The sequence below is a fragment of the Hippoglossus stenolepis genome, chromosome 16 (genome assembly GCF_022539355.2).
Source record: "Hippoglossus stenolepis isolate QCI-W04-F060 chromosome 16, HSTE1.2, whole genome shotgun sequence".
NCBI classification, from domain to species: Eukaryota; Metazoa; Chordata; class Actinopteri; order Pleuronectiformes; family Pleuronectidae; genus Hippoglossus; species Hippoglossus stenolepis.
The window spans coordinates 18024882-18038916 of NC_061498.1; the positions used below are offsets into that span (position 1 = coordinate 18024882).

At 41.8% G+C, this 14035-nt stretch overlaps 1 protein-coding gene across 2 annotated transcripts; it reads left to right on the forward strand.

Annotated features, from left to right (window-relative positions):
* Positions 1–10649: 10649 nt before the first annotated feature.
* LOC118123627 (phosphoinositide-interacting protein-like) lies at positions 10650–12195 on the forward strand. Of its 2 annotated transcripts, XM_035181119.2 has the most exons (3): positions 10650–10743; positions 10914–10975; positions 11306–12195. In XM_035181119.2, the coding sequence occupies exon 3, from the start codon at positions 11322–11324 to the stop codon at positions 11727–11729; it is 408 nt and encodes a 135-aa protein (XP_035037010.1). In that variant the 5' UTR covers positions 10650–10743; positions 10914–10975; positions 11306–11321; the 3' UTR covers positions 11730–12195. The 2 variants fall into 2 exon arrangements, with proteins under 2 accessions (XP_035037010.1, XP_035037009.1); XM_035181118.2 differs by lacking the exon at positions 10914–10975 and having other exon boundaries at positions 10651–10743.
* Positions 12196–14035: the final 1840 nt, after the last annotated feature.

The following is a 14035-nucleotide window of genomic DNA, read 5'->3' on the forward strand; positions in this document are numbered from 1 at the left end:
AGTAGCATCGGCGTCCTTTGCTTTTCTCCTGACGCTATTTGACTGGATGTGGGTGACGCTTTCTACTTTGTTTTGTTCAGGCATCAAGTTACAGCATGTTCCTGATCTTCATAAACGCCGTCCACATCATTCTAAATGGTGGTAGCACTGTCGCCTCACAGCAGGAGGCATCTGGGTTTGAATCCGAGGGCCAATCAGAATAAATGGATTTAAAGTGGTCTAACAGCGTTTGCGTGGGCTTTCTCCGAGTACTATGGCTTCCTCCCACACTTCCAAGGCTTGCACCGTAAGTTAATTGCAGACTGCAAATTGCACAGAAGGGTTGTTTGTCTCTATATGCTAGCCCTGTGATTGATTGACAACCTCTCCAAGTACCCCGCCTCTTGCCCATTATTAGCTGGGCCTGACTCTGCAACCCCCAAAGGAAAAGAGTAATAGATAATTGATGGGTGGATAAATAATTTGAATTATACAATATCTTGTCCTGTGATTTCCAAAACAGATTTACATGAGTAGGCTACTTTTCTCAACTGAACAATACATGTTTTCACAGGTGTACCTCGACAGAGACACATTAAGCCCTCTAGGGAAAAGAGACCTTTATTTCTTTATTGACACCATAAGGTGACTGACAATCTATCACAACTCTTTGTCTGTACTTCCATTAAGAAATGAATTATGAACAAACGCTCCAATGAGTTCAGTCACTCACTTGTCATTAGGGGCTGGGGAGGCTACTCACAGCATGTTCTTGGGTTGTCCATCTGTCCCTCCCATTCTTGTGAACATGATATCACAGGAACGCCTTCAGGATATTTCTTTTAATTTTGGTTTTTAAAAGTTTCAGTTGGTCTCTCGGATGAACTGAATACATTTTGACGGCCAAAGGTCAAAGTCACTGTGAACTCACAAAGCACGTTTTTGGTGAATGTGAATGAAACCTCTCACAGACACCCTGAGGCAATTTCTACAAGTTTGGTACAAATGTTCACTTGGAATTGTTGAGAAGTTGATAGTTGAAGGATAAAAATGTTTTTTCTTCAAATTTGGTAAAAATATTTTCATGGAGTAAAAGATGAACTGATTAGATTTTGGTGGTCACATGGTTATCAGGAACACATTTAGGGAATGTCATTACACAAGGATGATCTGATAAAGATTGTATTAAATTCCCTTATAAGTCAAAATCTCCATATCTGAAACTGCACTGGTTGGTGGAGGCAGGGTGGTAATTCTATTTGTTCATTCATTTTAGTAACTAGGTGGATGTGATTGCATTTTATTCATAGGGTTTGCATGTAAAAACTGCCGGTGGGAGTCGTCTGTCTTGATGAATGTGTGTGCAATGCGGCATTTAAGCAACAGAAGACCTGCAACCGGAAATGTAAAACAGCAAATGTGAAAGTTTTATATTCTAGCTTTGGTTTGGATCACTGAGTTACATCATTAGATGAAAGAACAGCAAAGGTTTTTTTTAATCAAAGCTTCACCTTAAGGCAGATAATACTGTACATCAGGTTGGATTGTTATATACCCATAATGCATGTTTTAAGATCACCTACAGAGCTTTAAATGATACCATCTGTAATGTTGTTCAGATTCTATCTATTAACAAAAGGACAAGAGAAAGTCTTTTATATATTTCTGGCCAGGACGATGGGCAAATACCATTAAGACTTTAATGCTTAGCACTCAGATGTGTGTGTTCATCCTCCATACATAAAACACAACATATGCTCTTACATACATTATATTATACTGGTTATATGTGTTGTGTTTTCTTACGTCCTGTGTTACTCTGGGTGGATGCCGGGTTGTCTTTATATCAGAGATTATGTAGGGAGGAGACAGACCCTGTGAATTACAGACCTATTGCTCTTCTAAATTACGATCCGAAGGTAATAACTAAAGTTCTAGCAACAAGACTGTGTAATCACATCTCAACTATTGTACACACAGATCAGACTGGTTTCATCCCTGGTAATGGTCACTTGCTTTTGAATACACTATATTCAGATCATGGAAAGGACACACGAACTGCTATCTTATCTCTTGATGCCCAAAAGGCTTCAATCAGATTGAATGGTCTTGTATGTTTGAGACACTGACATTTTTTTTTTAGAATGGGTAAAAACCATTTATTCTAATCCAGTATCTTGTATGCTAACTAACACTGACCAATCCCAACGTTTTTGATCTGCATTGTGGCGTAAGGCAGGGCGACCCACTTTCTCCCCTCCTTTTTGATAATGCTTTACAACCTCTGGCTGTAGGTATCAGAGGTCACCAAGGTATCGATGGTGTGAAATTTGGTAATGTTGAAAGTGTTGTAACTCTATATGCTGATGATTTATTGATGGGATTATCTGATCCAGTAGCTTCAGTTCCCAACCTCCTAATTTACACTGAGTCATTCAGTAGACTGTGAGGATACACAATAAACTGGGGTAAAAATGAATTCATGCCACTGAGGAATAACCTGACCCCTGCAGTCTTGGCATCTGTGCCATTTATACTAGTTACCACCCACATTACCTACCTCGGATTTTATTGAAATTGAATTTCTTGGACATGGTGGACAAACTAAAAGCTACTTCATTAAACTTCATTAAAGAGACTCTGTTTAAACCAAACCCTCTCTCTGTGTGTGCTTTCGAGTCCAGTTCTACAACCTCACACCTCGGGTTGGTTTACCCTTTTCTTTCTCTAAACAACTAGATTCCGTTATCCTCTCATTTGTCTGGGCAAATAAGCCGCCTCGTATGTCTAAGGCCCATTAACAGAAGGATGTTAACGGGGGTGGCCTCTGTCTTCCTGTATTTAGGCATTATTAATGGGCTGCAAACGCGAGGGCTCTCACTTTCTGGCAACAGGGCTTCCCTGTTGATGACTGGCCTGCTGCCTCCCCACTTTGGCTAAAAATCAAATCTGTCAGTTTCAGAAACCTCCGTACCAACACTACTCTATTCTGGAGCACAATTTAATCTGTCATAATTTCAATCGCAGAAACTCCTAGAAATTTTGAATCAAATAAATACAAAAATGTGGGTCTACCAAAAGTTTCAGTTCACACTCCCATAGCATACAATCCCTTGTTCAAACCAGCACGGATGGATCAAGTGTTTTTGGACTGGAGGGAGAAGGGTCTGCGCTGTATCAGTGATCTTTACATAGATAATAAATTTGCCTCATTTCTATCGCTACGTTCAAGTCAGGCATTGTATTCGGGAGAGTATCCCAGAATTGATAATAAAACCAAATGACCACATCTTTTATGAGTTGCTTTCCTCACACCTAAACTTGATATCATGCTTTGTCACTGTTTTTACGGCTTCAGGCAGTGCGGCTCATCTCAGGGAGGCCTGGGCAGAAGAACTGGGCGTACCAGTGTCAGACGAACTGTGGTCTGTCTAGCATACAGAGCTGCTCTTTAAATTCGAGATATACATTAATTCAATTTTAAAGTCTTACACAGACTACATTACTCTAAAACCAAACTTAGTAGGATATTCGAATCAGTTTCTCCCATATGTGACAGACGTGGTTCTGCCGAGGGTTCGTTACCACACCGATTCTGGTAATGTCCGGTATTGGGTAATTTCTGGTGTGACATATTCAACTGGCTTTCAAATCAATACAAATTGAACGTTCAGCCAGACTGTAATCAAGCAATATTTGGTTGTTCAGAAAACACAAGGGCCCTTCCCTCTCATCAAAAGCAGGCTCTGAACACAGGCATGGTTGCAGCTAAAAAATGTATATTGTTAAATTGGAAGTCCCCATCGCCCCCATGCTTCAGGAGATGGCTTAATGAAATGCTCTCTGTCACTAATATGGAACAGATCCTTTTTGGCAAAGGGAATTCACAACACTCTTTTATTAAAGGTGTGGAAACCATTTCTAGCATTTCTTGCTGAGACCTAATTGTATAAAGACCTCTGCTACTGCTCTGTTGAGTATCTCGACTCTGTGTCACTTTGTATCTCTGCTTTATCCAATTATGGGCTAATATTTTGACAGGCTTTTTCTCCCTGTTTTTCGTACCTGCTTTTTGTTTATTTGTCTGTTGGCTTATTTCAGTTTTTATTACATTTTTCTGTCACTCGTGATGCGCATTGTGGGAAGGGCAGTCTCTTGTCTTGGTTAATTAAACGCTGTCGACTGGCAGCTCTGTAGTGCTAAGGATACTAAGGTAGGTTCAAATCAATCTGGACAACATCAGTCAAAAACTTGTTTGCTTCATATTGAGTGTTGAAAAAATGTTTTTTCTCTGCTGTGTTTTCATCCAAAGGCTGCTGGCCCTAATTTTCTGTTTGAAAATGGGTGAACAACATGACTCACAGCCAACTCATTATTAGATAACATTTGAGAAAAATCCTGAAATTATTCATTTCAAGTGTGAAAATCGCCCTTTGAGTGTACTCGTCCGGCCAGTGTGGTTCACCCACTGAGACTTGTGGTAATATGCAGAGACAGGGTGTGTCATCAAAGACAGTGTCCTCTTAATTCTGAGTGATTCCTCACCTAAAGCTTCGAGCCTGTGCCGACCGGCAGTGACAGTCACGGAAGTGAGTTGACACCGTCAGGTCACAACCACACTTTTCTTTCCTTTTGAGAGGCTGCTTGAACTTCCTGCAGACAAGTTGTGTCTGTTAGCTAAACGAAGTGAGGAATACATTCAATCTATCCCTCTATTTTCTTCCACTTGCCCAAGGTCGAGTTAAGGTTGTGGTGATTGTTGAAACATCCATCCATTCAGCCGTCCATTCATTATCTATTCCGCTTATCTTTTGAGGGTCATGGGGGCTGGAGCCAATCCCAGCTGACATTGGGTAAGAGGCGGTGTACACCCTGGATAGGTCACTAGTGTATCACAAAGTTAACATGGGCCGTTTTCCAGAGTTTGCCTTTCACTTATAAAGAACGCAGCAATTGTCCGTCAGATGCATTCACAACCACATTTCTGGGACATTCAGGTCAGGGGTGGTGTCTGGGTGCAGCATGAGCAGGAGGCAGGACGTGACGCATAAATCCCACTGCAGAATTCACAGGTTTTGGGGTTGAATACCTCTCGCTGAATGATTAACCATACAATGTATTCATAATGATAATTATTTGGATTCATATACTGTAGAACCTTTCCAGATACAAGGCCGCTTTACAAAAACAAAACCGAAAAGTTAAACCAATCATGTACAGAAATTATTAGTAGAGATGTTAGCTGCAGATAATGAAACTAAGGACTTTTTGAAAGGGTCCAGAGATGGGGCATCACAGAGAGAGAGAGAGAGATCCAGAGGGTGGGGGCTACCACACTGAATGCCCCGACCCCATGAGTTCACAGGCTGGTGATTAGACCCATATCCAAGGATTGATGGCGTGTAGGGGAGGAGGAGGTCAGACAGGTACTGGGGGGCCAAGGCACGGAGGGATTTATGTGAGGAGGAGGATTTTCTTGTGATGCTGAACTTGACTGGAAACCAGTGAAGATGGATGGGGTGGGGTCGATGTGCTGCAACGTATACATTTATTCAATGATCATTTTGTATACGAAAGGATTTCCAAAGCTTTAAACACCTTTTACTATATCCAGTCAAGGCAATATGCAGCAGAACTGTTCAGTGTCCCCTGGGCAGTTTCAGTCTATCAGCACCTTCCAACATCCCCACCTTTTTAAATAATTCGGCACTACTGTGCCAGAGTGTGACACTCTTTGTTCTCCGCCCAATTATCAGGGTGGGAAAACAAATCTGTCAGAAATGAGATGTGGCCGGGCTATTGATCTGTTTATACACTCTACATCTTCTCCTTTCCCACAGCATCTAATGGCACTCTGCGTCCTCGCCCCCATCTCTGACATGCCACAGCAGGGGAAGAACAGTGCAGTGCATTGACGTCACAAAGGACCGTCAGAGGCCATCATCAGCAGGCCACGGCTACCTTCCCTCTGCCTGCTAAAAGCATGTATTATGTGCTCTATTTTTATCCCAGTGCGCTGAATCAACCCAATGGATTGAAGATGTACGTCACTACGAATACATATGGATGTTGAGATCATCAAAGCATGGAAATGCCTGCCTTCACTTTCCTCCCTGAAAATTTGTGGTGGGTGGAAAACTCCACCTAAACAGCTTGAACACATGTTTGATTTATTTAGAGAAAAAAATAGTTCACAGTTTCAGATTATTGACCTGGATAACACTATCCGGTTCTCATAGGGTGTGTTTTGAAAAGTCCATTTTGCATAGGAAGCATTGAAGCTCCTATCATCATTTAGAGAATTCAAACAGCTCTTATTATTATGGCGGCTGAAATACTTCTGGGTCAGTTTGCTCAGTCCGGAAGGTTCCTGAGCAAAACTATTCAAAGCACCATTGTATCCCACAGTGCATCGTGGAAAACAGTGTACAACCGAAGGTCACGTACCTCTTTTCCTCAACCCTCATGTGTCACACCTGTGTCTTACTTTCTCCCCCACCCTCCCCTTGTGTGATAGTCAGGTGCTCTGGTTAGTTCTGGTTCATTTCAGTCCTTTTTGATTCTGCCTTGTTTCCCAGTTCAACCTGAGGTTTGCTGCTTCAGTTTTTGACAATTGGATTACCTTTGTTTTCAGTTTTTGGACCACTCTTCAAGTAATTACGGATAGTAAAAGCCCAGAAAATCTTTTTTACACAATATGAGCCCTTTAAACAAAACAATAGGACAAACGGCAAAAAAAACTCACAACAATCTCATCAACCTCAGTATCTTCACATCTGATCAACTTAAATAGAAAATGTTAAATCTTAATAAGCATACATGTACATGATATTCAATGGGTTCTTTCCTGACCCTTACCCCATCCTTCCACCGCATCCTTCCACCAGGCCTCAGCTCTGCGTCCTTTACATCTGTGGGTGTGACATAAGTTTGACTGACAAACCCCTGATGAAGTAGCACCAGCCTCAGTTTGTCCATCTGCCTTTGTCCCGTGTTGAATTATGCTATTATTATTGCATCTCTTATTTTGTGAGCTTCAAATCTGTGTTAAACAGTATAAACTGCTATGAAAAGTGAGTATAGAAGGGTTGAGGGAACATCTAAAAGTGTAAACTTAACATTTCAGCTTAATGCACATGACAGATCAGTATCTAAGTGACAGGTTCAGTGTCTGGTCTTTGTCTTTAAGGGGTAGATTGATGGCTACAAGAGGATCATAGATCTCTCTGCACTTCCATGACTGAAAGAACCTGAATGCTACAGTTGTTTGCATGCTCTCCCCTCCTGGGATTACCCCCCAAAAACCCTGTGAATATGCAAAGCAGCTTAATTAGTTTGCCAAGGTCATCTATACAGAAAAGGGCTCCATCTGTTAATAATTCTGCAGAGTTTTACCTGAAATGGGACTCATCTACAGACGAGCGAGTATCTGCAGATGAGCTGCCGCACGGCTTTTATCGATATTTGCTCAGGAGTTAACGAAGCTCCGCGCAAGGCTTCATTTGGCCAAAAAGTATTCCTGTTTAATCCACAGCCTTGAAAAACCGCAAGGGTTGGAGTTGTTAGAGCATCTTAGTTCTGGTGGCTTTAACCGGAGGAGCCGCGCTGTGCCTCAAAGTCCACAGTTCATTTGAATCCAGCCTTAAAACCCCTGGCAAGCCAACAAACTCAGCGTGCTGACTCAAGACGAGGCTTATTACCTCTAATCCCTGGCAACCTTCTGTGTTTGTATAACCAAACAGGATTAGACTGATACCTGTGTGTTGGTTTACCAGTATACTCAACTTTTAACTTTTGAATACTGACAAGTCACATAATCCACATGTGATTTGATTCAGGATACAACAAATCTGGGGAATCTGCAACGGTTTAATTTGCATTACAAATCGTTTTTTACATTACATAACACTCTAATCTCCATATAAACTCTAATTTAAAAGGCCTAATATGTTTTTTTTCCTGCCAATTCATTAAAAGATACATGAAAACCACTGATTTAATTAAATGAGTCATCCTGCTTTACCATTTGAATGAATTTCATTTGTCTGTCTTCCAGGGAGGAGTTACTGTGTCAGATCAACAACGAGGAGCTTCACAAATATCACTATTAGTTTTACAAATCAGGACTCTCCGTAATCTGCTGATCTGATAATTATTTATTTATCTTTTCGTCAACTAAAAGACACAAACTTGTAATTAGTTTTGCGCTTGACACCATTGACCATCACATCCTACTTTAGAGACTGGAACATTTAATTGGCACAAGAAACTAGCGATATGCAACATTGCAAAATGCAGAAAAAGTTGAATTTGTTATTCCTAGGTTGGATTATTGAAGTTTCTTATCATTCCACATCAAGTCTGTAAAGTTAATCCAAAATGCTGGAGTGTGAATGCTGACAGGATCTAAAAAAAGACACAATTCTTAGACATTATCTTTGCTACACACACACACTATAAAATCCTGAAATGAATTCAGAATCCTTCTCCTGACTTACAAAGCCCCATGTACCAGAGCTCATAGTAGCATATTACCCCCTATGATTACCCCAATAGACCACTGTGCACTCTAAATGCAACCTTACCTGTTTTTCCTCGTGTCTCCCAAGGATGGGAGGCGGAGCCTCCAGCTATCGGGCTCCTCTCCTGTGGAACCAGCTCCAGGAGGCAGACCCCTTCTCTACATTTAAAATTAAGGCTTAAAAATTTCCCATTTTGATAAAAGCTGGAGGCATAGACTGCCGACAGCACTCTCCTCCTCTCCTCCTCTCCCTCTCCATCTGCATGCATTCAAATCAGGGATGACATAATCCCTGCTACTAACTAGGCCTCTTCTTCTCTCTCCTGTAGTTTTCTTTCTCGTTCTCCCGTCCCTCACCCTGTCGCTCTCTGCAGGTGTGTCTGCCTCCGGAGCTGCAGAGTCTGGATCTGTGATTGCAAACCACCGACTGCCCCCATGATCCTACTCATCACCTGCTGATAGAATAATAATTATCAATAATTATCATTACTATTGATATTGCTTTAATTACGCCGATATGTGGAACCTGCATTTAGACTATGGTCTCTTTCCTCCTGCTCTCTCTCTCTCTCTCTCTCTCTCTCTCTCTCTCTCTCTCTCTCTCTCTCTCTCTCTCTGCAAACCCATTGTGGCAGAGGAGTGTTAAGCTTTTCCTCACCAAGTATTTTCTCATGAGAGAAAGTTGGCTCTAAAAAATTCTGTATAATACATTTTTTGGACTTGACTCAACTGAAAATGTCTGTCACCATTTCCTGAAGCCCAAGATTATGTCATTATGTCACTATGTCAACATGGTATATGTATTATGTTGTTTAGTCAGACAAGTAGTCCAATTAATTATTATCACTTCTCCAAATTCTAATCAGTCAAACTTTTAGGTCCAAAATGACACCCTGCTTCTTCCTAAACTGGTTTATGATCCTGGAAGTCTTTTCCTGATTCACAGAAAACCGATACATTGTGTGTGGAGCCGCAGTCAAACAGGGGCCCTGCAGCTGCACCTCATCTCTGAGCAGGTTTACTCAGCAGTGTAAAATACCCTCAGATGATTATGATCAACAGCCCACTTAACGGGGCCATGAAAGAGAATTAGGCTCATCATAATCTCAAGATAGTGTGACACATTACATGAAATGGATGAGTCATTTCTCACACGTGGCTGCAAAATAAAAAGACTTTGATCCACAAGGGACGTCAGAATCGAGCGATCAATTAATCCTGGCAAGAAATATTTCACTAAAAGTTAATGACACAGGAAACCGGATTCAGTCTTTTGCCCACACGGCCAGCCACATAACAGTACTGCCCCCTGTTGGATTTTGTGGCTCATTGCAAGTATTGACAGGCTTCATTATATCACTGTTGTGCCACAGGATGGTACAATGATGCGTTTTAAGGAGATGACAGCAGTAATCTAATGAGATCCGGCTGGAGGTTCGGGTTCGCTAAGTACAAGAAGCAGGGACGAGGAGCCATTCTTCAGAGCCGGAGATTTCTCTGCAGCGTGTAATTGTGTTAAAGAGTGGGATCATGTTCAGATCAATGGCCTCACACTGACACTCGTCTCTTTCCAAAAGTGAACACAAAGCAACAAAGACACAACTGTAACATCAGGGCTGTTAAATGGACGCAGCAGTGTCATATTGCAGTAGCATCCCTCCTCTCCGCGCCCCTGTGCATCTGAGGCAGGACATTTCAAGGAGCGGAATAGCGAATAAATCCTAAATTTGACCAAAACTCTACATGACTCCCACTGCTTTCTGAGGGCTAATTATGCTACACAGATTTCATCGATCTCATGTTCACCGAACAAAACTACAACTTGCCCATAATTGCTCCGGGGTACTTTGGGATCAATACCCTGCCAACATATCAGGCTGTATTGGAAAGTCTCTGTATGGGTGATTGCTTGCTACATCAATCCAGCTATAACAGAGAGCCATTTCCCAGCCGCTGCCCTGCCCTGCTCTTTGTGTGGAAAGAGAAGCAGCCAATTGAGGCAGATATTTTTCCTCTCGTTGTCCGGTCCCCTGTGAAGTTTTAGACATTTTTAAACAAACGGGCAACAACCGAGCTGATTGTCGAAGTTCTTTCAGAATCATTTCACAGCCCTATGGAGACATCAGCCTGAGTGGGGTTTTTTTTCAGAGGGGGTGTCTATGGATATCCTCTGGGGACCTGACGACAAAGCTCCTCGCCCTGGATGCAGCATCAGGAGAGACCGCCTGCGATGGTAGATGATGGTAAGGGGATGGTGCTCACAGGATCCTGTTGAGGAGGTGGAGAGAGCAGAGGAGGGTGGGTAGATGGTGGTTCAGTGTGGATGTGTGTCACTGCATTTTACTGGTTTCTCTGGTCGGACGGTGGGGAAGCATCTAGCTCAGGTTTCTGGATGTTTTCTGATGCTTCGTAGATTTAAAGTTATCGTCGACTCTTCAAGAAGAAAGACGAAGGACATTGATCCAGATTTGAAAGGTAGGTGTTTGTGTACTTCTTTAATTCTGTCCGCCTGATGTGATCTGCTTCTCATGGGCAAACGACTGGAAATGTTCAAGTGAGGTGATTCGCAAAAAACTAAAATATGCAGCCGTGACATTCGTAGGTAAAATTTTATTCCAATTCTGGGTTGGGAAAATTTAAATAAATTTAGATTTTTTAAATATTTTTTTCATTGACAAGTGTGCTTCAGTCTTCCTGATAAGAGTATTTTTTGTGGTGGAAAAGACAATATGATATATTATGCTTAATATCATGTTTTATTAAAAGACGCCCTCAGATTGATTCATATTTCACGCACTTCTCCAGAGTCATCCTCGAGGCCATGCCAGGCAGCCCAGAGAACATCCCCCTGGGAGAGTGCACCCTCTCCCAGTCGAAGGACCAGCTGACGCCCCCAAGCTGCACGGAGAGCACCGTGTTCAGCCTCTCACGCAGCGAGTCCCTCTGGACCACCGACACGTCCCACAGCAAATGTGAGGTCTTCTGGTACCCCATCCACCTCATGTCCACCGGGGGCAGCTTCCTGGCATGCGGCATCATCATCAGCGGCCTCTACTTTGCCGGCCACTGCAAGAAGGTCACCAACATCCTGGGGCCGGCACTGCTCTCCATTGGGCTGATGGTTTTTGTGGTGGGCGTGGTCCTGATCCCCATCACCAAGGAGAACAGGAAGCAGTCGACCGCGAAGAAGCCCTTCAGCTACTACAGACACCCCGTGTTCAATCTGTGAGCCCGTTGGAGGTGATATTCTGCCAGAGAACTTCACGTTTGGAAGTAAATCTGAACGGAGACACTTTACCTTTTAAGACGGCACTGAATTGAAATGTTGCTTTTCAGCATGGGAGCGTCAGTGGAACATAATTGTAAAAACTCTGCGTGGTGCTGACATTTGTATTTATTCCTCTGGTTTACCAGGATCGACAAAACAAGGCCCTTATCTCAGTCTGAAGTGCGCATGACAAACATTTGCAACAATAACCATGGCTGTCAAAAAGTAGGTGAGCACGCGAGGACAACAATGTGCTGTTTAAAATGCAATTATTCACACATTCACACTCAATTTAGCGATGAGGATACTAGAAAGCAAACTGTGCCTATTAGTATTTATGAGGGGAAAAGTGGACATGGGGGATTTCCTAATGCTGACCGGTGCAGTGTATGCCAATGCATGAATAATTAAAGATTGTGAGAGCTTATAATTGTCAACTCATGGTTTACTGTGTGTAGTTGCATCCACTGAAGTCCTTATTGGGACAAAATCTCGAGGAAGGCGGCTTTGAATTTGAATGCATCCATCTTCAAATATACAGTATGTAAAAAAGAGAGAATTTGACTGCTGTGACCTGAAAGTACATTTTCATTGGATTTAAATATGACGTGGCCAGAAATGTGAAGTAACCCCTTCAGAGCCATGCAGCTTCTACTGTAACGTAACGCACACTAAATATTTATTGTTGTCAGCCATTGAAAAAATGTTATGACGGAACTCTGGCCTGTAAAGAGCAGCTTGGATTTAAAGCAGCTATAATCAATATTCACATACTAAGGGATGCTGCAGCACATTTATGAGAAAGGTGCGGCTCAGAGAATTAGCACGCCACTCTGCAGCTCCTCTCAGCTCACTGCATGTTTTTTCAGTCACCCAACTTTACTGTTTTCATTGACCCTCACAAATCACATTATCATTCCTGTCTACAGCAGGGGAAAAAAGCTGTAAAAACCATGTGCTCTCTGCCCTACACCAAAAAGCAGACAGATAAAGATAAGAGAGAGGGTTTTATTTCTCTGCAGTTGAGGGAGGTGACCAAAAACACAGCTTCAGCTTAAAGGTCCTGTTGTTGCACACATGTTGCAAGTCTTATGTCATGTTTTCACCCCGTCCTGACGTGTTGTTTTTAACAAGATTACGTCAGAACTAGCATTAAACTTAGTGGAAGTAAGTGGTATGGGTCAGGGAAGAACTCCTTTAATTTTGGTGCAGATCCGAATCAGGGGGCGTATCCAGGAATTTGTTTTTAACTTTCTTTAACATTGCGAGATAGGGCCTTTTTCAACATTTTCTCTTCAGACCTTTTCGGAGGACTAATATTTACAAGTGTGTGAAATTTGGTGTTGATCCAAATGGATCAATTGAATTAAAATGTCCTTTCACACAGAGACTGTCGTCATATGTTGTGTGTTATTTCTGTTGCCCCCTAGTGGGCTAAGAAACATCAGTCAATGCATTCAAAGGATAACATATAAAATGTATATAACCGAACATTGTATCGTAAACATTTATAAAGCCTAAACGAGTTTTATGCACAGTTTGGATGATGCTTTAAATTACAGCCTGCAATTAAAATATAAATGTACACAATGGAAATATCTTACTTGTTACCTATTGTTAGACGGGAAACGGTAATACTAACACACATAATTCATCATATCAAAAGTACACTTGCAAATAGACTGAATAGAATTGGTCCACAGAGACGTGCAGATAAATACATAGATATTTATGTTATATTTTATGTTAGATAATGTCATGCTAACAATAACGTTACTGACTTCCTGTTCCAGTTAGCGTGATTATTGGTTAGTGACACAGGTAAACTAAAACGATGTATAACTGCATGTGAGATTCTTCCAGATGAAGTGAATCCACCTCTGAATCCACAAGAGGTTCATGTTTGGTACCAAGTTTGACCTTGTGACCTCACCAACATACTGTGCGTATACTGAATAAGAAAAGTTTGTATTTATTATACTATTCCCTCATTGTTCCATACATAACTAATCGTGTGGAGGTTTGGGGAAACACATACAGAACTAACATAAATCACATCTTCCCAGTGCAAAAAAGCAGTAAGAATTGTCAATCGATCTGGTTACCATGAAATCCACTTTTAAGTTATATGCCTTTAAAATTTTAGGATTTTGGTGAATTAAACAGTGCACAAAAAATGTATAAATCAAGATTATTTGAAATGTCAGAGAGCCTAAATGAACTGAGGGGCACCGGCAAGTTTAAGAAAATAATGTCAAGGACAGATA

What these genes read in the sequence shown, in the direction of transcription:
- LOC118123627 (XM_035181119.2), top strand. Translation starts at nt 11,322, where the DNA reads ATGCCAGGCAGCCCAGAGAACATCCCCCTGGGAGAGTGCACCCTCTCC.